At 35.4% G+C, this 25,038-nt stretch overlaps 2 protein-coding genes and 1 pseudogene across 2 annotated transcripts; 2 read left to right on the top strand and 1 right to left on the bottom strand.

Annotated features, from left to right (window-relative positions):
* The first annotated feature begins 16,613 nt into the window (after positions 1 to 16,613).
* Positions 16,614 to 22,114, top strand: LOC139894264 (putative ABC transporter B family member 8). The gene is made up of 9 exons (XM_071877462.1): positions 16,614 to 16,850; positions 17,153 to 17,207; positions 17,358 to 17,536; positions 17,708 to 18,165; positions 18,603 to 19,143; positions 19,388 to 19,567; positions 19,646 to 20,938; positions 21,109 to 21,527; positions 21,627 to 22,114. The coding sequence occupies exons 1-9, from the start codon at positions 16,614 to 16,616 to the stop codon at positions 21,979 to 21,981; spliced, it is 3,717 nt and encodes a 1,238-aa protein (XP_071733563.1). The 3' UTR covers positions 21,982 to 22,114.
* A 993-nt stretch (positions 22,115 to 23,107) lies between these two features.
* Positions 23,108 to 23,428, bottom strand: LOC139894263 (uncharacterized). Its single transcript, XM_071877461.1, has one exon. The coding sequence runs from the start codon at positions 23,426 to 23,428 to the stop codon at positions 23,108 to 23,110; it is 321 nt and encodes a 106-aa protein (XP_071733562.1).
* A 993-nt stretch (positions 23,429 to 24,421) lies between these two features.
* LOC139894262 (putative ABC transporter B family member 8) overlaps positions 24,422 to 25,038 on the top strand; it is a 99,978-nt pseudogene continuing 99,361 nt past the window's right edge.

The raw sequence follows: 25,038 nt of genomic DNA, 5'->3' as shown, positions 1-25,038 counted from the left end.
AACAAATAAATAAAATAGATGATATGTGTATGTGTGGAAAAATTTCCATCGGAGGTAGTCTATTTATATGCATATTAAAAAATTAGGGATTAAAAAACGGCCTTAGAAAGGCCGGTTAAACCAGTCTTACCAACACCGCTTTAATACACTGTAAGATTTCGCAGGTCACGTGCAAAACACATAGCATCCACGTAGGCTAAACTGGCTTTGAGAAATGTGGTTTTTGATGACATGTTAAAAATGACCTTCTCAAAACCGGTTATACGTGTTTTATAAATGCTACATGCAACGTATTTTGTGTGTAAAACCACCCAAAAACATATCATCTAGCCAAAAACATCTCTTTTCCTAATCTATAAGTATCTATCTTTGGTTTCACCACTAAAATATTGTGTATATTTTTTTTACGGAGTATGTGTTTGTATCTATTTTATTGAATGAACCAAAAGTATAATTGTTTTAATACAAAACTTTAAGGATAGTCTCTATGGTCTGTTGAAAAAAGCAAGTTTCGCTCTTAAACTTTTTCTTAATCATGGATAGTCATGTTGTTGCTATTGTTGTTGTTGTTGCTGTTGTTGTTGTTGCTGTTGCTGTTGTTGTTGTTGTTGCTGTTGTTGCTGCTGTCGTTGTTGTTACTACTACTACTATACTATTTCAAAGAATGAAGTTGCAATTTCGAATGCTGGTTATGAAATTTCAAATAATCGTTATGCAATTTCGAATATTGGTTATGAAATTTCAAATAATCATTATACAATTTTGAATAGTGGTTATGAAATTTCAAATAATAGTTATGAAACTTCGAATAATGACTTTCTAATAATGACTATGTAATTTCAATTATTGGTTACACAATTTCAAATAATGGTTAAGCAATTTATAATAAGTACTTTCTAATTTCAGATAATGGTTATGAAATTTCAATTAATAGTTATGAAATTTCAAATAACGATTATGTAATATCCAATACATGTTATACAATTTCAAATAATGGCTATATTTCGAATAACGGTGATGCAATTCCGCAGCATGAACCTACATACTAGTTACAATTATTGAAATAAAAGTATATATAGTAAAGTACGTTTTAATATGTTAGATAAACAATTCAACTAGTGAAATGACCCGTGAAACCACGAGTTTGTTTAAACGAAACAATTTAATGATATGTTTTAGGTATTAAGTGAACGTAAATGCTAATGTCATTTAGTTTAATTACCCGTGAAACAACAGAGTCCGACTAAGAAACTCGTCAGCTGAACATTTCATCAAACACCTAAAATGTATATTAAACAATCCACATCCAATAATAAGAGATAATATTTGTTGTCATTTTATTATAAAAGTGTAAATTAAAATATAAATTTGGAATTGGTTTCCTTCTGCCTACCTTTTATACCTTCTACTCAATTCAAAATAATTAATTAAAATAATTCAAAATTATTTAATTTTAATAATTAAAATAATTATTAATAAGTTTTGATAATAATAAATAATTAATAAGATTTAATTTTAATTTAAAATTATTTAGATTAATGACATCACCCACCATACTTAGATTTTTTTCTTTTAGTTTTTGATTTTCTTTTAACAAAAGAATTAGCCTAATAATGACATCATCATTATATGATTTTAATAGAAATTATAGATTACAATAAAAGTATACATATAGTAAAGTAATTAATACCCCGTAATTATATAATTATATAATGTTTTTGATAGAAGTGTCAAAGTTGTTTTTGTTTTATTTTTTGTTTTTTGTTTTCATCGAAAAAAACGAATACTATAAACGAGTATTTTTCAGAAAAAAAGAACAAAACAAATATTACAAACAATAAGCGACTGGGCTCAAGTAGCAACCTAACCAAACCTAATAAACCACAAAGACGAACAAAACTAACAAGAGATGATTCTGCCTTTGTGGCCTACTGGTACACCTAACACTTTATGTGTTAGATGGGAGTGGGAGGTCTCAAGTTCGGGTTTTACCTTTGCGAGATTTGGAGCCCGACGTGAAAACCGAACCATCTACATTGTTACAAGAAGAGCTTTGATTACCATCTCCAAATGTTATTTTTTCATATCATAGCATTCACAAGGATAGCTTTAATTAGCAGATAATTTTTTTTAAACATAAATACCCATCTTCACCAAAATATACATTTATTTACAAATCTATTCATTTCTTTCTTTTTAGGACAGTCGGACTTGAACCCCAATCTCGTAATTGAAAGAATATCATAATACCATTAGATCAAATCTCGTGATTGAAGTGATATCATAATACCATTAGACCAACTGTCATTTGAAAGAACGTATATAAGACGCAGATTTATTATTGATATATGAAGAAGAAGATATAGAAGAATATAACAACAACAATACTACTCAATCTACTACTCAATCTTACGAAGATAGAGAATAATGAAAAGGTTAATTGGTGTAGTTACATTTTTTTTTTAAAGCAGAGTAGTTACATTTTGAAAGTCAAGTATGGTGAGAAAGAAAACATAAAAAGAATAAGAATGGTGGGAATCAAAAGCAACAATCAGTATGCCCAACACATATGTATAGTTAATATTAAAATCCTATAATGATAATGTTATTATTAAACTAATTTCTTTTTTAGAAAAAATTAAAAAGAAAAAGAAAAAAATCTAAGCATGGTGGGTGATTTCATTAATCTAAATATTTTTGAATTAAAATTAAATCTTATTAATTAATTAATATTATTAAATCTTATTATTAATTATTTTAATTATTAAAATTAAATAATTTTGAATTATTTTAATTAATAATTTGAATTGAGTACGAGAAGGTATAAAAGCTAGGCAGAAGGAAACCAATTCTAAATTTATATATTAATTTGCACTTTTAAAATAAAATGACAACCAATATTATCTCTTATGATTAGATGTGGATAGTTTAATATGCATTTTAGGTGTTTGATGAAATGTTCAGCTGACGGGTTTCTTAATCGGACTCTATTTGTCCACGGGTCATTAAACTAAATAACTTTATGCATTTACGTTCAGTTAATACCTAAAACACATCATTAAACTGTTTCGTTTAAATAAACTCATGGTTTCACGGGTCATTTCACTAGTTATTCATTATTGTACTACCAACAAATGTCCAGTAATGGAGAGTATCATACAACAACACAATACACAATTAATTTTGCCTATGCAAGGTATTATAGATATGTGTGTCGTTCTTCTATCCACCCACGGCAAAAAATAAAAATAAAAAATAAAATCATCCCTATACACAGTGTTGTAAAAAACTCAATTACCCGTCGATTAATCCCCGATTAATCATTTTTAGAATCAATCCGTTCCGATTTCTAAAAATCCGTTTAATTAAACGGTTAACGTCAATTGATGGATCAAAACCGAATTTGGTAATCAAAGTCAGTCAAAGTAAAAATTGGTTAACATTTTAACATGAATTTAAACTAAAATTTTATAGTTTTGAAGCAAAATGAACAATTTTAGACAATTATGTTAAAAATTATTTTCATATTTATAGTTTTTTTTATAGTTACACATATAATTTTTAAATGTATACAGTACAATCCGATTAATCTCGGATTAATCTCCGAATTGCCGATTAATCCTTCCAAAGTTCCGACCGATTAAAATCCCCGAATAGCGAATTTGCAACCTTGCCTATACATGAGAGTAGATGTAGTGACCCGGGAATTTCCGACCAAATTTAAACTTGAATCTTTATATGATTTCGATACGATAAGCAAAGTATGTAATGTTGAGTCTAGAAAACATTGGAACGATGTTCATATATTCAATTGACCTTCGACTGCTCTCGACGATTCACGAACAATTAATTGTAAATAGATATGTGTGTATGTATATATAAATAATAATTCGAAATATAATTTGAGGTATTATATGTTGTTGTTATTAAAAATTAATAAAATAAAAATAGGGTATTAGAATAATTATTATTTAAAATATATCTATATATACAAATAAAGTATGTTGAAAATAAATATTTAATGATTGTAATACTCGTTTAATGTCCCGATTGATATTAAGCAAGTTTAATTCAAACTTTAATGATTTTAAAATAAACGGTGATCCGAAAATGAGTTATATAAGTTATAGTCTTATTAAAAGTATATTTAGGATCTAATTATTTAATTTTAACACTTTTTATATTTTACTCATAAATGAGAGGGACAGTTGATGTACTTTTTATTTATTAAATTAATGACTAAATTTTATACCATAATGACCTAAATAAATAAAGACATTTAATTTAAAAGTTTGGAATTTTTTTGAGACCTTTTTATCCGCCACTGATTTAACAACCGGGTACAATATAATATCATAATAAGAGTATCGGCCGAATGCAACAAATATAATTCACGAGATTCAATTACTGTTAAATCATGAATCCAATTATTGATTACTATTAGGATATTATATTAATAAATATTATTATTATATTAAATAAATCTAAATTCTATTATACATATATAATATATAAGTGGATATATAAGATAGATATACACCCACTACAAATTTGTCTGATCATGAAGATGATCACCACTGCCATCGACATTCTTTAACGACCGGCAATCATCACCATGATCACCATAACCGGCCACCAATCCACCACTCTCTACAACCACACACCACCTTCACCCGTCACCCTCCAATCACCCAAGAACCATCACCCAACACCTACAACCATCGTCATCTTGTCTTTCTTCTTCATCATCGAGCCACCATTTGAACTGCCCAAGAACTCACACAATTCCACCATCTTCTCGTTTCCTGTTTGTACTCAAAACCACCTTCATCATCATTTTTTTGTTTCGTTTCTTGTTTTGTTTCGAAGCCCACACCACACCCACTTACTACTTTCTATTCTCTTCGATCATCCTCACCAAAACCATTAACTACTGCTGCTACAGCCGTGTTTTTCTGTTCCTGTCAAATTAAACCACCAAGCCAACTCCAACCGTCACTCCTTTTACTGCTACACTTACTGTCTCGATCACTATAGACAAACCATCGTAAACCACCAAGCGTTTTCTATTCCTGTTGCAAACTATCGTAATCCACCATCACATACCACCGTTAAGCCCTGCTGTTTTCTTTGGTTTCTGCTCCTACAGTGATGAAGACGATGATGAAACATGATTATGATTATGACAGTATATTAATGATGATTCAATAGTAAACGATGTAAGATGATGAGGAAGATGATGATACCGTATGTAAATGGTGATCGTGATATATATGATCATGAAGACGAGATGTATAACAAGAAGTTGATGATGATGATGATGATGATGATGATGTTTAGCGAAAGAGTTGATGAAGTGATAAAGAAAATGATGATATACACTAAATGTTAACCATGATGATTTTATGATAATTGATTATGATTATGTGATAATAAATAAGAGATCATGATAATGAAAATGATGATGATGAATAGTTTTGGGTGTTGTGTTGGAGAAGAAGGTGAAACAGTTATATGAGTTTTAATCCACGATTTAAAGCAGAAATGTTTAAGCAGAGGAGTGGTTAGGCAGTGTGTTAAGGGAACGAGAGGTTCTAGGTTCGAACCTAAGCCACATCACTAATTTTCTTTTTAGTAATAAAAGTCGCTGTTGGGCCAGAAACGAGTTGGGCCGTGTATTCACTCTGTTGGGCCGAGTAATTAAACCAAGTGCTAATTGGGCCGAGAGATGGCTTAAATAGTATTAGGCCAGAATTGTAATTAGAAAAGCAGGAGCAGTGGAACGGTTAAGAAGGGTGTCGGGTGTTCGAGAGGTCATGGGTTCGAGTTCCGTTGCGGGCAATTTATTTTTTTTAGCCTATTTGAGGTAGTTACTTATCATTATTATTATCTTTACTATTATTGTTATTATTATTAATTATTGTTATTATTGTTAGGTTAATTATTATCATTACTAACATTAAATATCATTTATATTAATATTAGTATTACTAAAAGTATCAATACTGTTAAATTTATCATTTTTATTAGAATGAGTATTATTATTGAAATGAACATTTTATCAAAATTATCATTTTTGTTATTAAATTTATCATTAGTATTATCATTAGAAATTATCATTTAAAAGTAACATTTTAATATTATCATTATTATCATTAGTTGTATCATTATTAATATTATTATTATTATTATCATTATCATTATCATTATAATAATAATAATAATAATAATAATAATAATAATAATAATAATAATAATAATAATAATAATAATAATAATAATAATAATAATAATAATAATAATTATTATTATTATTATTATTATTATTATTATTATTATTATTATTATTATTATTATTATTATTATTATTAATTTCAAATCTAATTACTACTATCACCATATTATTCTTATTATAATTATATTTTTACAAACAAATGATATCAATATAAAAATATATATATATTTTTTACATATATCATAAGTATACTAATTTCAGATTTTAATATATTAACTAATATAATATTATTTATATTAATGTAACATCTAATAAAGTGTATATATCATATAAGTATTACTACAAATTATAAGGATTAATATAATTATATATAAGGATATGCATCTATATATACTATAAAATATATATAAACTTAGTTGATTAATATCGCAAGGTGTTAATGAATATACTTGATATAGGTTCGTGAATCCAAGGCCAACCCTGCATTGTTCAATATAGTCATATGTATTTTTACTACAAAATACATTAGGTGAGTTTCATTTGCTCCCTTTTTAAATGCTTTTGCAATATATATTTTTGGGACTGAGAATACATGCGCTGCTTTTATAACTGTTTTACGAAATAGACACAAGTAATCGAAACTACATTCTATGGTTGAATTATTAAACCGAATATGCCCCTTTTTAGTCTGGTAATCTAAGAATTAGGGAACAGATACCCTAATTGACGCGAATCCTAAAGATAGATCTATCGGGCCCAACAAGCCCCATCCAAAGTACCGGATGCTTTAGTACTTCGAAATTTATATCATGTCCGAAGGAGGATCCCAGAATGATGGGGATATTCTTATATGCATATTGTGAATGTCGGTTACCAGGTGTTCAATCCATATGAATGATTATTTTTTGTCTCTATGCATGGGACGTATGTCTATGAGAAATGGAAATATAAAATCTTGTGGTCTATTAAAATGATGAAAATGATTATTTATGTTAAACTAATGAACTCACCAACCCTTTTGGTTGACACTTTAAAGCATGTTTATTCTCAGGTACGAAAGAAATCTTCCGCTGTGCATTTGAGCATTTTAAAGATATTACTTGGAGTCATTCATGACATATTTCAAAAGATGTTGCATTCGAGTCGTTGAGTTCATCAAGATTATTGTTAAGTCAATTATATTTAGATATATTATGAAATGGTATGCATGCCGTCAACTTTCGATGTAATGAAAGATTGACTTTTCAAAAACGAATGCAATGCTTGTAAAATGTATCATATAGAGGTCAAGTACCTCGCGATGTAATCAATTTTTGTGAATCGTTTATAATCGATATGGACTTCGTCTGGATGGATTAGGACGGGTCTCTACAGTAGAAAGGTTACTTTCAAGAAGTCCTCTATCCAATATGTAATAAAATACAAAAGCACTCATATATATACTATGCAAAAAAAATCTGAACTACGTTACACATATATCCATCTTACTGTAAGACCCGATTATTTATTGTACATAAGCGTATATAGAGTACATGAAGTGTGGGTGACCTTGCATATTTAAACGGAGGTCAGAAGCTGAACTGGGCAAGGTGCGCTCAGCGCACACCTAAGGGTGCGCGCAGCGCACTATTACTGTAGCCGGGTTCTGCTTATTTTAATCAGATATTTTGATGGGCTTTTTGGTAATTTCACTTGTGGACGAGTTTGAGGCCAGTAGGTCAGATCTTGGGGAGTCATTCACTCCATTTCCAACAACCTTATCCTTTTCCACTTCAATTTTAGAGAGATAGTGTGATTCTTGTGTGAGAAAGCTCAAGTCAAGGAAGGAGGAGCTAGGTTTGGGTCTTAGCTCGATTTCTAAAGTTGTCCATCTCCTCTCTAGCTACGTTTTGGTTGTAGTGGTATGTTCTAACTTGGATTTCCTTACTTTGATTTATGTATGGGTTAGGGTTTGGGTAAATGAAGAACATAAAACCCATATTTGGTGATTTTGGGTGTTCTTGGGTAAGATGGAGTCATGAAGACTCAATGGTAACTAACCTAGGGTTTCAAAGTGTTAATTGATGTTTATGAGTCCTAATTGGTTAGATAATCACTAGCACACCTAGTTAATTAGTAAATGGGTGTTAGATGGGTTAGTGGATGACCCGAAATGGGTGTGTTGACTTTAAATTAGTCAAAGGGCTAATGATTGACCTAATTGGGAAATATGGATATGAAATACCCTAATTGTGTAATGGTTAGTGTTGTTGGACCTTAATCACTAGCTTTTAAGTGATTAATGATGGTCTTGACCCTTTAATGCATTTAAGTCATTAAATGCACATGAGTGAAGTGTTGGTATTTAGTCCAACAAGTTTGTTTGTTGATCGAGTACTTATTATATTAGGTACCTTGCTTTGAAGCTTGTGGAGGTATAAATCGTCACCAAATCGTTAAGGTGAGTGGAATGATTATATGCATATGTATGTAATGTATTTATTTGTATGCTATGGTATGAACCAAAGAGCCGGTAGTGCCATAGTATGTGCGAGCGTGCTATGATGTGAACCAAAGAGCCAATAGCGTCATAGTACGTGTGTTATAGTGTGAACCAAAGAGCCGGTAGCGCTATAACACGATTTGTTAGGGTGTGAACCAAAGAGCCGGTAGCACCTTAGCGTTGTTAGAGTGTGAACCAAAGAGCCGGTAGCACTCTAGCGTGAGTATGACTCGAGTTGTGATGTGAACCAAAGAGCCGGTAGCATCATGACAAATGCGTATGGTGTGAACCAAAGAGCCTGTAGCACCATGACGCGAGAATGGTTAACCATGGTTGTGTATTTTGTTTTGTAGCATATTATATTATGTCGATTATATGTTATTGATTACGCTAGTAGCGGTTTGTTGGAGATTATTAGCTTTGTACTTGAGACGGTATGCTAATTGTATTGCTAGCGTGTATGCGGTATATGTGTAAGTGATTGCAAATAGGTATGTTATATATATGGGTATAATTATTGCATTCACTAAGCTTTGCTTACCCTCTCGTTGTTTATCTTTTTATAGGCTCCGGCGTTGACGAGGGTAAGGGCCTTCGTTTGGATTAGAGATCCGCTTGTTGTTTAGGGGACGCTTTTGGGATGTGATAGCTTTTGGAGTTTGACCGAGATATGGGTAGTTTAACCCCAAACACCATGCTCTTAGTGTCGTTTGGAATTTAAACTAGTGCGGTCGAAACTCGAACTTTTGTATGAAACTCGTAAAACGGCCGATGTGGGCTCTGTTTTGTAAAACTCATTTTATTATATAATCGTGTTAGTTTTAACCATTATAACATATTGTGAAAAGCGTTTCGTCTAAATATGTCGGGAAGTGGGAGATCTTTAATTGAAAATTGATGAAATCGGACAAAACTGAATGTGGGCCTGTGCGCGCCGCGCACCCTGAGGTGTGCGCGTGGCGCACTCCATTGTTAAATAAATAAAAAATTATTACACGTGTTCGATTGTATATTGGGTTGGGTTGTTACAAGTGGTATCAGAGCATGGTGTAAGGGATTTAGGCGACTTGAGATAGGTGCCTAGACTTAGATTTATTTGTGTATGCGCTTTATACGGGACTTGTAGGAGACGGGTCGGACCGGGAGTTGATTAGTGCTTAGGTTTATGTGAACTAACCTTGCGCTAATTTTTTTGTGTTGTGTTAGCAAACATCAAGCGAGATAGACATTGTACTAGCAAGTTAATGCGACGTGCTCGCTTAACAATGATTAGCTACCATTGTTACGGGTACAAATCGTGTCAAACAATCGATGTACAACGATTGTTGAGCAAGATGGGGTAGTGTGGTGTATATGTATATATATATATATACGTGTTATGTCTTTTCGTTTCGTTGTTTAATCTATTTCATTTCTTAAGAATGAAGACGGAAGATGGGTACGGAACGGAAGAGCCTACTCATGAAAGGAGGAAAGAGTTAACGGTAATGGTTGAAGCCGCGATTGAACAATGCGTCTCGGGTTTCGCCAATGGAGTTAGTCAAGTAGTCAAGGAGTCAATCGAAGGACGAGTAACCGAGATGGTCCGAGACCAAGTGACTAAGGTTGTAAGGAAAGAGTTTGAGAAGAGGTTCTCCAAACCTCAAGGTAGTGGTGAAGAAGAAGTACTTGCAAGGCTAGAGCCACATGGTACTCCGGGCAATAGGAAGAGAGGTACGTCTGAAGGCGTCGGGAATGTGAAAAAGAAGAGTAAGGGAGGTTGCACATCTAAATGTTTCAATTGTGGTGTTAGGGGCCACAAGATATGGGAGTGCACATTGCCGATGAGTGATAACGGAATGTGCTACCATTGTCATAAAGAGGGGCACCGAAGGTCGGAGTGTCCCGAATTGTTTATTGATCAAAGTAGAGGTGTAATTGAGGCAGCTAGTAGCATGAGGAAGGGAGCGTCGGGCTCCGGTGGGTTGAAGTGTTACAATTGTGGGCAACGGGGACATAAGTCTTGTGAATGTCCGTCGGGAAAAACTGTATGTTTTTATTGTCGGAAGGAAGGGCACCAAAGGTCTGAGTGTCCCGATCAGGCTAGTAATCAGACTAAGAAGTTACGAGGTTTCGTGCCTACATGTTATAATTGTCTGCAACGAGGCCATTTGGCACAGGATTGTACGGATGTACCTGTGAGCACGATCAGGTGCTTTATATGCCAGGCGGAGGGACACAAAAGGTCAGAGTGTTCCGAATCGTTTGCTGATCGGGTTAAGAGATTAGAGCGCGACTACTTGATGGGTAATGAAGCACAGAAGTCCAGCGATACTGCTTCAGGTACTTACGTTTTCGATGCAAATATGCCTTATTATTATTTGTTGTGTACCGATGTATTCGGTTATGAAGTTGAGACTTAAGTCTCGTTACGAAACCTAATTAGTCTCGAGTGAACGTATGTTTCAATAGTACCTATATAAGTGCGGGGTTAGTAATTACGATGATGGTGCACTAGGGTAGCGCTTGAGTCATTGACTCATGAGAATGCGACTTGGGGGCGAATGCATTAGTACAAATACGTGGTATTGTTACGGGTAGCATTCCTAATGGAATTACCCTACGTTGGAGTTGGATTGACGATTTCAGGGCGTAAGACTTGGTGCAACCAAGCATTCTTAGTGTTTGGGAAAATGTTTCTACCAAGCCATGGAGACGGGCCTTGGTTTTCAGATGTTGAGCGTGTTCGCTTTCGTGTGGAAGTTGATGAAACCGTTAAGATAAAGTGTTTGATCTAGACGAATGTTGGTAATGGAGTCTATGAGACCCAACGTTAGGTGTCTCTTTCATACCTACTAGCGTGGTATTCGACTCCGATGGTGTTACGGTTACATCGAACATAGGGTATCGGCAAGAAACCCATAGGTGTTCTAGTAGCGGTGTGAAAGTTACAAGCGATAGCAACTCGATGATTGCTAGAGTAATACTCGTACGGTTAGGTAAGTGCTTCGGTTAAGTAGCAAATGATAATCCAAAATCCTTCGTATGCTCAAGGGTGGAGCAAAGTTTGGTGATGTGCGTGTTATGAGATGCAAGACGGGTGAACCTCGTCTCTCTTTTACGAGATGGTTGTGGTTTTAGGTCGTTAAGATCGTTCGAGTGAGACCCGTAGGCTTTGTAGATTGTGTGTGTATTGTTGCTCGTATGTGAGTTTAACAACTAATTGCTTGTGTGCGCGTGTTATTGGGTTAGTAAGCACCGGGTGTTATATCACCATGTGAGAGTACGTGACGTGTAATCGTCTTATCGAGAGAGTGTTGTGTTTTGATTTGGTGTAGCCGCGAGAGCTTAACCGAGCGTATAGTGATGAGACCGTGTAGGGCGTAGTCCCAATTGTTGTGTTGAACTTATGGTAAAACCAATTAGGCCGTAACCAGAGTGTGGTAGTACGCTTGACGATAATAACATACTATGATGTATATACCCATGTTAATTGGCGGTTCGATTTCGATGGCGGTTTTGTGATTGTGTGACGAGTGTTGTACGCTCTTGACGGCCACTCTTTTCTTTTATGATTTTGGGGGTGTACGCGGTATGCCGTTCGAGAGGCATTTCCGTTAACCACGTCGTGTGCGGGTGGAGTCATGGTGGTTAACTATTCTTATGTATGTAGGTAACCGGGTTAATGGTTATGACGAAGTTAGATAGGTGTAAGCCTTGGTGTTCCAAGCGCCTCCTTAGTGTTGAGTTGAGAGATAAATAGGCTAGCTATGCGGCCTAGGTGGGTAGTGACTAATGGGTGTCGCTAGGAAGTTATGGGCGTTGAGCTGTAAGGTTCGTTAGATTTATATGACCGCGTGTAGTCAGGTGACGTGTGACGCCGGGAGTAAATCCCGTAAGGGTTGAGTCTTTAGAGACTCGGTGTTAGAAATTGGAGTTGGATAACACAACGTCAGGTGCCTCCTTATACCTGCTAGTGTAACTTTTGACTCCGATGGTATGATTACTTTGGATTTGGGTACCGGTAAGAAACCCGAAGTTACAACTGTGGTATATTGTGGTGTTTAGCGGGCGTTAACACTTAACTGATTTGAAAGATCGAGGTTCGAATATCTTATAGTGAGTCCTTGGAAGGACTATTGGGTATGACCAACGCCGGAAAATGTAATGGGCGTTGTGGAATGTCGGAATTCCGCGGGGCGTTATCATGTTGACTGTGAAAGTAGGGGGTTAAAACCCTAAATGGGGGAGTTAAGTACCGGAGGATGCGGAAAAAGTCCCTAACTAGTAGATATGATGAGCGAACGGGTGTCGCTTATATAGGAAAGAAAGACTTTGGTGGTCTTCGAAAAAGTCCCAAGTTGAACTTTGGAATGAATTGTGAAGGTATTTAGTGACACGAGTCAAAGTGGCGAGTTTTCCGATGATCTTTGCTGGAGGTTTTAGGAAGGTGTCGGGATGATTCCCGAGTATTCTATGGTGGGAAGGCGTGATGACGGAGGTCGTCAGGGGATTATTCCACTTTTGGATTTATTGTGAATATATGGTACGAGTTAAATACTAGGTGTAGGAGCGAGCGGTTGCGGTTGTTTTGTCTCGAGGGATGATTACCCTTTCTCGTTGTAATAGGATGCGTTAGTGTACGAAGTGAGAACCTGGATGGGTGATTACTTCATGTGTAATTCCGCATTGGAGACGGAAATGTTCAAGGTAGAAGTGCTTAACTTCTAGTAATTGGTGCGGATCACGAGGACGTGATCCAATCTAAGTGGGGGAGAGTTGTAAGACCCGATTATTTATTGTACATAAGCGTATATAGAGTACATGAAGTGTGGGTGACCTTGCGTATTTAAACGGAGGTCAGAAGTTGAACTGGGCAAGGTACGCTCAGCGCACACCTAAGGGTGCGCGCAGCACACTATTACTGTAGCCGGGTTCTGCTTATTTTAATCAGATATTTTGATGGGCTTTTTGGTAATTTCACTTGTGGACGAGTTTGAGGCCAGTAGGTCAGATCTTGGGGAGTCATTCACTCCATTTCCAACAACCTTATCCTTTTCCACTTCAATTTTAGAGAGAGAGTGTGATTCTTGTGTGAGAAAGCTCAAGCCAAGGAAGGAGGAGCTAGTTTTGGGTCTTAGCTCGAGTTCTAAAGTTGTCCATCTCCTCTCTAGCTACGTTTTGGTTGTAGTGGTATGTTCTAACTTGGATTTCCTTACTTTGATTTATGTATGGGTTAGGGTTTGGGTAAATGAAGAACATAAAACCCATATTTGGTGATTTTGGGTGTTCTTGGGTAAGATGGAGTCATGAAGACTCAATGGTAACTAACCTAGGGTTTCAAAGTGTTAATTGATGTTTATGAGTCCTAATTGGTTAGATAATCACTAGCACACCTAGTTAATTAGTAAATGGGTGTTAGATGGGTTAGTGGATGACCCGAAATGGGTGTGTTGACTTTAAATTAGTCAAAGGGCTAATGATTGACCTAATTGGGAAATATGGGTATGAAATACCCTAATTGTGTAATGGTTAGTGTTGTTGGACCTTAATCACTAGCTTTTAAGTGATTAATGATGGTCTTGACCCTTTAATGCATTTAAGTCATTAAATGCACATGAGTGAAGTGTTGGTATTTAGTCCAACAAGTTTGTTTGTTGATCGAGTACTTATTATATTAGGTACCTTGCTTTGAAGCTTGTGGAGGTATAAATCGTCACCAAATCGTTAAGGTGAGTGGAATGATTATATGCATATGTATGTAATGTATTTATTTGTATGCTATGGTATGAACCAAAGAGCCGGTAGTGCCATAGTATGTGCGAGCGTGCTATGATGTGAACCAAAGAGCCGGTAGCGTCATAGTACATGTGTTATAGTGTGAACCAAAGAGCCGGTAGCGCTATAATACGATTTGTTAGGGTGTGAACCAAAGAGCCGGTAGCACCTTAGCGTTGTTAGAGTGTGAACCAAAGAGCCGGTAGCACTCTAGCGTGAGTATGACTCGAGTTGTGATGTGAACCAAAGAGCCGGTAGCATCATGACAAATGCGTATGGTGTGAACCAAAGAGCCTGTAGCACCATGACGCGAGAATGGTTAACCATGGTTGTGTATTTTGTTTTGTAGCATATTATATTATGTCGATTATATGTTATTGATTACGCTAGTTGCGGTTTGTTGGAGATTATTAGCTTTGTACTTGAGACGGTATGCTAATTGTATTGCTAGCGTGTATGCGGTATATGTGTAAGTGATTGCAAATAGGTATGTTATATATATGGGTATAATTATTGCATTCACTAAGCTTTGCTTACCCTCTCGTTGTTTATCTTTTTATAGGCTCCGGCGTTGACGAGGGTAAGGGCCTTCGTTTGGATTAGAGATCCCGCTTGTTGTTTAGGGGACGCTTTTGGGATGTGATAGCTTTTGGAGTTTGACCGAGATATGGGTAGTTTAACCCCAAACACCATGCTCTTAGTGTCGTTTGGAATTTAAACTAGTGCGGTCGAAACTCGAACTTTTGTATGAAACTCGTAAAACTGCCGATGTGGGCCCCGTTTTGTAAAACTCATTTTATTATTGAATCGTGTGAGTTTTAACCATTATAACATATTGTGAAAAGCGTTTCGTCTAAATATGTCGGGAAGTGGGAGATCTTTAATTTAAAATTGACGAAATCGGACAGAACTGAATGTGGGCCTGCGCGCGCCGCGCACCCTGAGGTGTGCGCGTGGCGCACTCCATTGTTAAATATAAAAAAAAAATTATTACACGTGTTCGATTATATATTGGGTTGGGTTGTTACACTTACAAAAAACCCTTATTGCTCCGCTTAGCCTTATCCCTCTCTAGAAATATTTTAGTGATAGGTTCTATAGGACTGGACGATCTTATTTGGTAAAATACCTAGCACAAAACTCCTATCTTCCTTTTATTACGGTATTTTTGAACCACGTCCTGGATAACTATTAATTCAATAATTTTTCTTTTTAATATTTTCCAAATTTTTTGGAATGATTCTCCATTAGTATTAATATATTTTTTATTCCCGACGTTACTAAATTTTTTTAATTTTATTTCATTATTTCTATTTGATTTCTCATTGTGTTTCTTCTATCAATTTTATAGTTCATTTCTTTATGGGAAAATGGTCTGAAAAGGTAACCTAAGTTACTCAATTTGACAATCAAGGTAAACCCCAATTTCCACAAGTCCGAAAAGAATTGCAATTTAATTTTTGCTCGCATAAAGGATTGCGTGTTTAAATTTTCTAAAATTGTGGTAATATTCAATGAACACAAAATCTAAAATCACGAATTACTTCAAATTGAGACTTGGAACAGATTACTAATGCTTGGATTATCATTTTTTGTGAAGTAACTTGATCCAAAACATCAAGAAAAACAATGTATCGAGATGAACAAGTCGTTTGAAAACAGGTCATGTATTAATCCGGGTTGACTCTATACATTACAGTAAAAATACTCGTCATCCCGGTAACCGGAACTTAAAAAACCTTATCGCTTCATGATGCCTCACTTATCTAAACTAATTAACCCTTGCTTAATCGTTTCAAACTAATACAACAATTACTCTATATTATTATATATATATTTTTGGGGAAATTAAAGATACAAGAAAAAGTAGCAACAGAAAATAAAGTAATAGGAAAAGGTGCATGGGAAAAACAAACATTTTTTTCATGCTTATTATATTATAATTATAATAATATTCTATATATATACTGCAGGCGTACATATTCAGTTAGTTCTCTACACATTCTTCCACACGCACATATATACCAACCACAGTTAACTCTATTTATATATCATGCACAGATATATAAACCAACTCAAGGGTGGTCTCATATACATAAAGTCTTGTAGTTGTAGGAGGGACGCTTATTAAACTAAAATATGACTTCTCCTACCAAGTCTTGGGTAGAGAAGAACAAGTCATCGTCAATACTGATTATATTTCGATATGCTGATTGGTTTGATAAAGTGCTTATAGTATTGGGGACAATTGGAGCCATCGGAGATGGAATGTCTACAAATGTTTTGTTAGTTTATGTTAGTCGTCTATTTAACAGTTTGGGTTACGGAAAAGGTGTTCAAACCAACCCAGATAACTTCATGAATGAGATCGATAAGGTAATCAGCATGCATTTCTATTTATTTAGTTATATTTATTTATTTGTAATTTAATAATTTCTTAAAAAAAAAGGTGTTATTCAAAACAAATTAAAGGAACCGGTGATGTCGGCAGGTTTATTGGTGAAGTTACTTTTCTTGTAGAAATTAGTTATGTATTGCTAGAATCAGGGTTGTTTCTGTACGTATTGATAGAAACTGTTAGTGAAGCAATGGATATTTCATTTGCATACAATATATATATATTACAGTAGTTTTGTGGTAGTGATTGTGTTTTGTTTGTGTTATGTTAATTTGATCAGTGCAGCTTGGCATTTGTGTACATTGGATTAGGGGTGATGATGATGGCATTTATGGGTACGTACGCTACTAGTACTAGCTATATATATCTCAGTTAATCAAATATTTGATTTAATTAATTAATGTTTTGTTTTGATTGTTGTTATTAATATTAATAATTATAATTATTATTATAACTAGGATGGGAATTGATTGTGTTAATTGCAGAAGGGTATTGCTGGAGTAAAATTGGTGAAAAACAGGTATTAAAGATACGATACAAGTATTTGGAGGCTATTTTAAGACAAGAAGTTGGTTTTTTTGATTCACAAGAAGCCACAACTTCAGAAATTATCAATAGCATTTCCAAAGACACCTCTATCCTGCAAGAAGTTCTGAGTGAAAAGGTAATAACAGCTTGCTTGCGGAGTATTTTTTTATTTATTTATTTATTTATTTTTTTTTTAGATAACCCAAAAATAGTCACTTTTTATCTTCTTACTTTCTTAATCAACTTCCTCGTCAAGTACCTGTTGTTCTGAAGCGGTATTTTTTTTTTATATATATATATTTTGTAGGTGCCGAAGTTCTTGATGCACACATCGGTGTTCTTCTCAGGACTGGGATTTTGTACGTACTTCTCATGGAGATTGTCTTTGGTAGCTTTCCCGACATTAATTTTGTTGATCATTCCGGGACTTATTTATGGAAAATACCTTCTTTACTTGTCCAAGAAATCGTTCCATGAATATAGTAAGGCAAATAGTATAGTGGAACAAGCTCTTGCTTCCATTAAAACCGTCTACTCGTTTACTGCTGAGAAGACAGTTGTGAATAAGTACTCGACTATCTTGGATCGAACAACAGAAATGGGTGTGAAGCAAGGTATAGCAAAAGGTCTAGCTGTTGGGAGCACTGGACTTTCTTTTGCGATATGGGCATTAATCGCTTGGTATGGGAGCCATTTGGTGATGCATAATGGAGAAAGTGGAGGACGGGTCTACGCAGGAGGCCTGGCTTTCATCTTGGGTGGATTGTAACCCAATTCTTTTCTCTAAACACTATTATTATTATTATTATTATTATTATTTTCCCCTTTTAATTCTTATGGGGGGAGGGATGTGTTTCAAATCTATCAAGTATATATGGTTGTTAGTTAACGTGGTACAGTAATTTTGACTCATTTGATTACGATGTGGAAAACTTAAGTCATGTTGTAACTAAAATGGGTCATATTAATTTTATGTTAGCTAACATATGAATGTCTCAAACACATCCAACTATGTCCAATCAGGTTAAAGGTCATCCAAAGTATATCCTAACCGTAAATAATATATACATCACTCTGAACCATACCTGACCAGGCCCAATTCAACGGGTACAAATAGACCCGTTTGAAATTATCACCAATATCCATTTGACATGTCTAGTTTTCAGTTTTACAAATATAATTGTATTGCTGGTTTCTTGCAGATCTCTTGGGATGGCATTACCAGAACTGAATCACTTCACAGAAGCATCAATTGCCGCGTCAAGAATATTCCATAGGATTGACCGAATCCCAGAAATTGATGGACACGATACCAAAGGACTGATACCCGACACCATCCACGGAAACATTGAATTTGAGAACGTTGAATTCACATACCCTTCTAGGGCAAACTGCATTATTCTTAAAGATTTTAACCTCAAGATTGAAGCAGGATGTACCATTGCTCTTGTGGGGGCAAGCGGAAGTGGCAAGTCCACAGCGATCGCGTTACTTCAAAGGTTTTATGACGCAAATAGTGGGACTATTCGGGTTGATGGGTTGGATATCAAAAAACTACAATTGAAATGGTTGAGGTCGCAAATGGGACTCGTTAGTCAAGAGCACGCACTCTTTGGAACATCGATCAAAGAAAATATTATGTTTGGAAAGGTTGATGCAACCATGGAGGAAGTAATCGCAGCTTCCACTGCTGCCAATGCTCATAATTTTATCACGCAACTTCCAGACGGATACGAAACAAAGGTAAGCTTAACTTCACACACTTTTTATAGTGTTTGATTTGAATTGTGTTTGGGTAAAAAAATCAAAAGATTAGTTAAAAGATAAAAAGTGTCAAATGGGTTGAAAAGTCACCCACAGTGTATTCATTCTTAAACCACCAAATACTGTAGTTTTATTATTCAAAAAATATAGCTGTGGTATTGTATTAGTGATACTTAGATAAAAATTGACAAAGCTGATAGATAGTTTGTTGTTGATTATGTAGGTTGGCGAAAGAGGAGCGCTTCTATCAGGAGGACAAAAACAACGAATTGCCATCGCTAGAGCAATAATCAAGAACCCTGTTATTCTTCTTCTTGATGAAGCTACAAGTGCACTCGACTCTGAATCAGAAAAACTTGTTCAAACCGCACTCGATCAAGCATCCATGGGAAGAACCACAATGGTGAGTTACTTAACGGTTACTACTTTGTGACTAATTATTTTTTACGAGGGCCTGAATCTTATTTGATGACATCAACAGGTGGTTGCACACAAGCTTGCCACAATACGAAATGCAGATGTGATTGCAGTCATGAGTGATGGTACCATTATCGAACAAGGTTCACACAGTGATCTTCTCATAAATAGTGACACCGGTCACTATGCTCGACTAGCAAAGCTTCAACGGCAATTCAGTTCGTTTAAAGAGCACGAAACTAACACGCCTGTAAGAAAAAGCAGTGGTTCGAGAATAAGCAATGCCAAATCAAGCCCATCAATGTTCGATTCACCAACTCCCTTCAATGACCCACAATCTATTTTTATTTCATCATTGAACCATCACCCTCCACCTTCATTTTCTCGACTCCTTTCGTTAAACTCGCCTGAATGGAAACAAGGGTTGATCGGCAGCCTTGCTGCTGCCGCTTTTGGAGCTGTACAGCCGGTTTATGCGTTGACTGTTGGTGGAATGATTTCAGCTTTTTTTGTAACAAATCACCAAGAGATGAATTCACGAATAAGAACTTATTCGATAATCTTCTGCTTGCTTTCAATCATTTCGGTTCTTGTGAATCTTGTACAGCATTACAACTTTGCATACATGGGCGAACAGTTAACAAAGAGGATACGATTAAAGATGCTCGAGAAAATATTAAGTTTTGAAACGGCTTGGTTTGATGACGAACATAATGCTAGCGGTGCATTATGTTCTAGGCTAAGTAACGAGGCCTCGATGGTTAAGTCACTTGTAGCTGACAGAATGTCTTTGTTAATCCAAACAGGCTCAGGTGTGTTGATCGCTATGGTTATGGGTCTAGTCGTGGCTTGGAAACTCGCACTTGTGATGATAGCAGTTCAACCCCTCACGATTCTTTGTTTTTATGCAAGAAAAGTAGTGTTGTCTACAATGTCAGCTAACTTCATAAAGTATCAGAATGAAAGCACTCAGATTGCGGTTGAAGCAGTTTATAATCATAGAATAGTGACGTCGTTTAATAGTTTAGAGATTGTTCTTCAGATTTTCGATAAGGCTCAAGATGTCCCCAGACGGGAAGCAAGTAAAAAGACATGGTTAGCTGGAATAGGAATTGGTTCGGCTCAGGGGCTAACTTTCATTTGTTGGGCATTGGATTTTTGGTACGGTGGGAAACTAGTGAATGCCGGGGAGATATCAGCCGGTGACGTTTTCAAGACTTTCTTTATATTGATAAGTACCGGAAAGGTTATAGCTGATGCCGGAAGTATGACCTCTGATATAGCCAAAGGATCTACGGCAGTCGCTTCAGTGTTCTCCATTCTTGATCGCCAATCACTAATCTCGAGTAACACCAATGTAAGTCAACTAGAAAATTCAATTTTTCTCTCTTTTGTATGCTTTTAATTAACGTATACACCTTATTGGGACTTGTTTTGGCACGCCTTGTGTGGTTGACATTTCATCGAACAACTTGTGTGCACGCCGTTTTATCCAACACTTGTGGTTGTTGTGTCATTTTACAGCAGGACGGAAGTGAAGGTGGAAGCATAGTGCAGATGGAAAAAGTAAGTGGTGGGATAGAGTTAAAGAAAGTAGATTTCGCGTATCCAGGAAGGCCAGACACACCCATCTTACGAGACTTTTGTTTGCAAGTCAAGGCTGGAACCAGCATTGGATTAGTTGGTAAAAGTGGGTGTGGCAAGTCCACCGTCATCGCACTCATACAAAGATTCTATGATGCCGATAGAGGTTCAATAAAGGTTGATCGAGTAGACATACGAATGCTCAACATAGAATGGTACAGAAAACATATGGCGCTCGTTAGCCAAGAACCTGTACTTTATTCCGGCACCATTCGGGACAATATCATTTTTGGAAAGCCAGACGCTAATGAAAACGACCTCATAGAGGCTGCTAAAGCTGCAAATGCTCATACATTCATCTCGTAAGTATATGCTATCAGATACTTGCTATGCTAAATATATTTTGTTTAATTAATCGTTCAAAAATATATATATATAAAAAAAAAAAACGTTTTGTTTAGGTCACTTAAAGATGGATACGACACGGAATGTGGTGAACGAGGCGTACAACTAGCGGGAGGGCAAAAACAACGAATTGCGATTGCTAGAGCCATCATTCGCGACCCGATAATATTACTATTGGACGAGGCTACAAGCGCGCTAGATGTCCAGTCAGAACAAGTTGTTCAAGAGGCGTTGGATCGGATAATGGTGGGAAGGACAACAGTTGTAGTGGCACATAGATTGAACACCATTCGTAACCTTGACTCGATTGCATTTCTATCACAAGGAAAAGTCGTGGAGCAAGGAACTTATAATCAACTCAAGAACAACAAAGGGGCATTCTTCCAACTAGCTAATATTCAAAAACCTTAAGTACGGATCGAGTATAATGGTCGGTCTACCTTTTAATTATATATAAGTAATATAATATGTACGCATATTGTTATGCTCAACTATATTATCAATAGAAAAGAAATACCAGCATACTATGGGTTTACTATGCATGTTGGGCATTTTGGTTTTTTAAACCTTGATTAAGAGGCACGTGTTTCATTTTTTAGGGTTAAATTCATCGGTAGCTAGATAATTTATTCATTGTTTTGCTCCGACACCATCTTCGTCCCTAGATAGCTCGAATTGAAGGAATGATTAAGGTTACGTTTATTGATTTAACAATCCCTTCGTTCTTCCAACCCCTATGCGATTCATCTCATAAATTTGTGGATCGTTTGAAATGACAAAAATTGTGGAAATTATAATCCTCGAATCAATTCACACATTATTATCTATCGGGCTTTATGAATCTTCACGAAGTTGGCCTGTTTATTTTTAAGTGCTACCGTCAATATATTTGATATATAAATTGACGAAAAAATGTGTTTCTAAATAAGGGTAAATAGTTGGGGCGTCGATCACCACTACAGTGGTGAGAGTGGCGGTGGACGAGACCCTTGTGGCGGTTATTATTTTGTAAATATTAATATTAATTTGGATTAGGATTTAGAAATATGATTTTTTTTTTTTTAAGCAAGATAAGTTTTATTTAATTTAAAATAAATTTACAAGATATGGGCCAAGCCCAAACATTTGATAGGGAAATTCCCTTTACATTTAGCCCGATACTATACAAGTAATTTTACTATGCTAATATGTCGGGATGTTTCATTTTTTCGTCCCTCGGGCAGAATGTGGTTCGGTGTCGAGTTAGCCAATTCCAGTTCTGTTGTAGGTAGTTGAAATGTAACACCCGGGTATAAGCCATTGGTGCCATTCGAGGAAAGCTTTCTTTAATTTCTTTGATATCCAATTATAACTATGAGTTTGAATTTCGAAAATTATCATGCTAGCACTCCACGGTTTGTTTTAAAAAACTTTTTCGTTTCTATGTTTCCAAATCATATATCCTCACGTCCAGTTTATGGCTTGCCAAATGATTTTACCCAATGTAGTGTTCGCAAAGCTTTTGATATATAGTGAACGCTTCTTCAGTAGATTGGAATTATGCTATATTAGCGTTCCACCATTTTGCGAGTAATTCCCATATCTTTGCGGCCTCTTGACAATTTATCAATATATGCTCCACCGATTCTACATTAGTATTGCATAGAGGGCATAAGATTGTATCCAGGTCGATCTCGTGTTTGTCTAATTCCGATCTCGTAGGTAAACGTCTTAATAATGCCCTCCAAACGGATATATCAACCTTTTGAGGTAAGCCTTTATTACGAGTAGTTTTTGGGTAAGAAGAATGAGTCTCGAGCTTGATACAATCTATCAGGTTGGCCATCGATTTGGTAGTGTAAACTCCGCTAACATCCATTGTCCATTTTCACGAATCTAACCTGTCAAAAAAAGGATCACATGTGACGAGTGTATTTAATTCGTAAAGATCATTTAAAGTTCGGCCTCGAGCAAATATGATTTGATTTAGTGTTTACAAGTTGTAAGTGTTATTGAAGATTAAGATGTAGGGTTTATGATTTTTGATATGGATATAAGATGAAGATAACAGAGTTGAAGATGAAGGTGATAAAGAGTTCTGAAATGGTTAAAATATTCTCGCGTGTTTGACATGTGATGTGACTTAACGGAATTTAATTAATGTTTGTTAGAGTCAGTTACTAATCGGACAACAATTTAAATTATTAAGGTCATTCACGTAGATTTAAATTATTAAGGTCAATGGCATAATTTTGTGTTAAAATGAAAAATATTTTCTGCTCCGTAATACTCCCTTCGTCCCAAATCTATTGTTCCTAGATAAAAAACACGCAGTTTTAGGAAATTCCACTAACTTTATTCTTCACCAATAATATATCTTATCTCTCCGGATTAACTTCTTTTGATTGATTGAAAAAGAATCGGCACAATTAATTTGGGACATTCCAAAATGGAATAACGGACAATAGATTTGGATGGAGGGAGTAACTATAACAAAAAAAAACACAAAAAAAAAAAAAAAAAAAAAAAAATTCTAATACTGTAAATATAAATAGATACATAAAATTTCATTGCTACCTTCACTTCACTTTCGTTCAACCAGGAAGAGTCAATTCCCTGCCCATTCATTATTTTTCTTCATCTTTTTTCTTGTTGATAATCAGCCATAAAAATGGATCCCATGAACAATGGATTCCGGCAATAAAAATGCAGTAGTTTCCTCTTTACAGAATATGAAAATAAAACGGATATGTTAAAAACATAATTGGATCTACCAAACAAAGGGTGGTGTTGTGTCTTACCAGCCAGCTGGTGTACACTCTAACTTGTAATTAAGAATTGAAGATATACGTAGCTGTAAAAAAACATCCGGATGAATTTGGCAGAGAATAGTGATCAGCTGGAGAAAGATGAAGAGAAGAAGAATCAGAAGAAGTGGATGATATTGGGAGGGGGGGGGGGGGTTATATTCCTATATGCTACTTGGTTTGATAAAGTGCTGATAGTATTGGGCACAATTGGAGCCATTGGGGATGGAATGTCTATGAATGTTCTCTTGGTTTATGTTAGTCGATTATTCAATAGATTGGGTTATTATGGCACCAAACCTCATAATCAAACCAACTCAGCTGATCATAACTTCATGAATGAGATTAATAAGGTACGTAGGTAGGTAATCATCATGATTGTTTTTCTTTTTCTATTTTTTTTTTCTTTTTTTCAATCCAGGTCATGTGTATGCATGTTTTGCAAATGTATGACATACATTTGTCACACTAAACAAAAATATTACTGTAAAGCAATAGTACAACAGTACGCTTTTTTGTTGTTGTAATTAACAAGAGTTGGATTTTATTGTCTAATTCGGTTTTCTTAATTTGTGTTATTCAATTATGATTAATCAGTGCTGCTTATCTGTGGTGTACATCGGATTGGGGGTGATGGTGTTGGCGTTTATGGGTACACGTACTTCTGTCCCAATCATTGAAT

Source organism: Rutidosis leptorrhynchoides, chromosome 2 (assembly GCF_046630445.1).
Source record: "Rutidosis leptorrhynchoides isolate AG116_Rl617_1_P2 chromosome 2, CSIRO_AGI_Rlap_v1, whole genome shotgun sequence".
Classification (NCBI taxonomy): Eukaryota; Viridiplantae; Streptophyta; class Magnoliopsida; order Asterales; family Asteraceae; genus Rutidosis; species Rutidosis leptorrhynchoides.
Note: the sequence above shows the minus strand (reverse complement) of the source record. Positions and strands in the feature narration are given on the sequence as shown.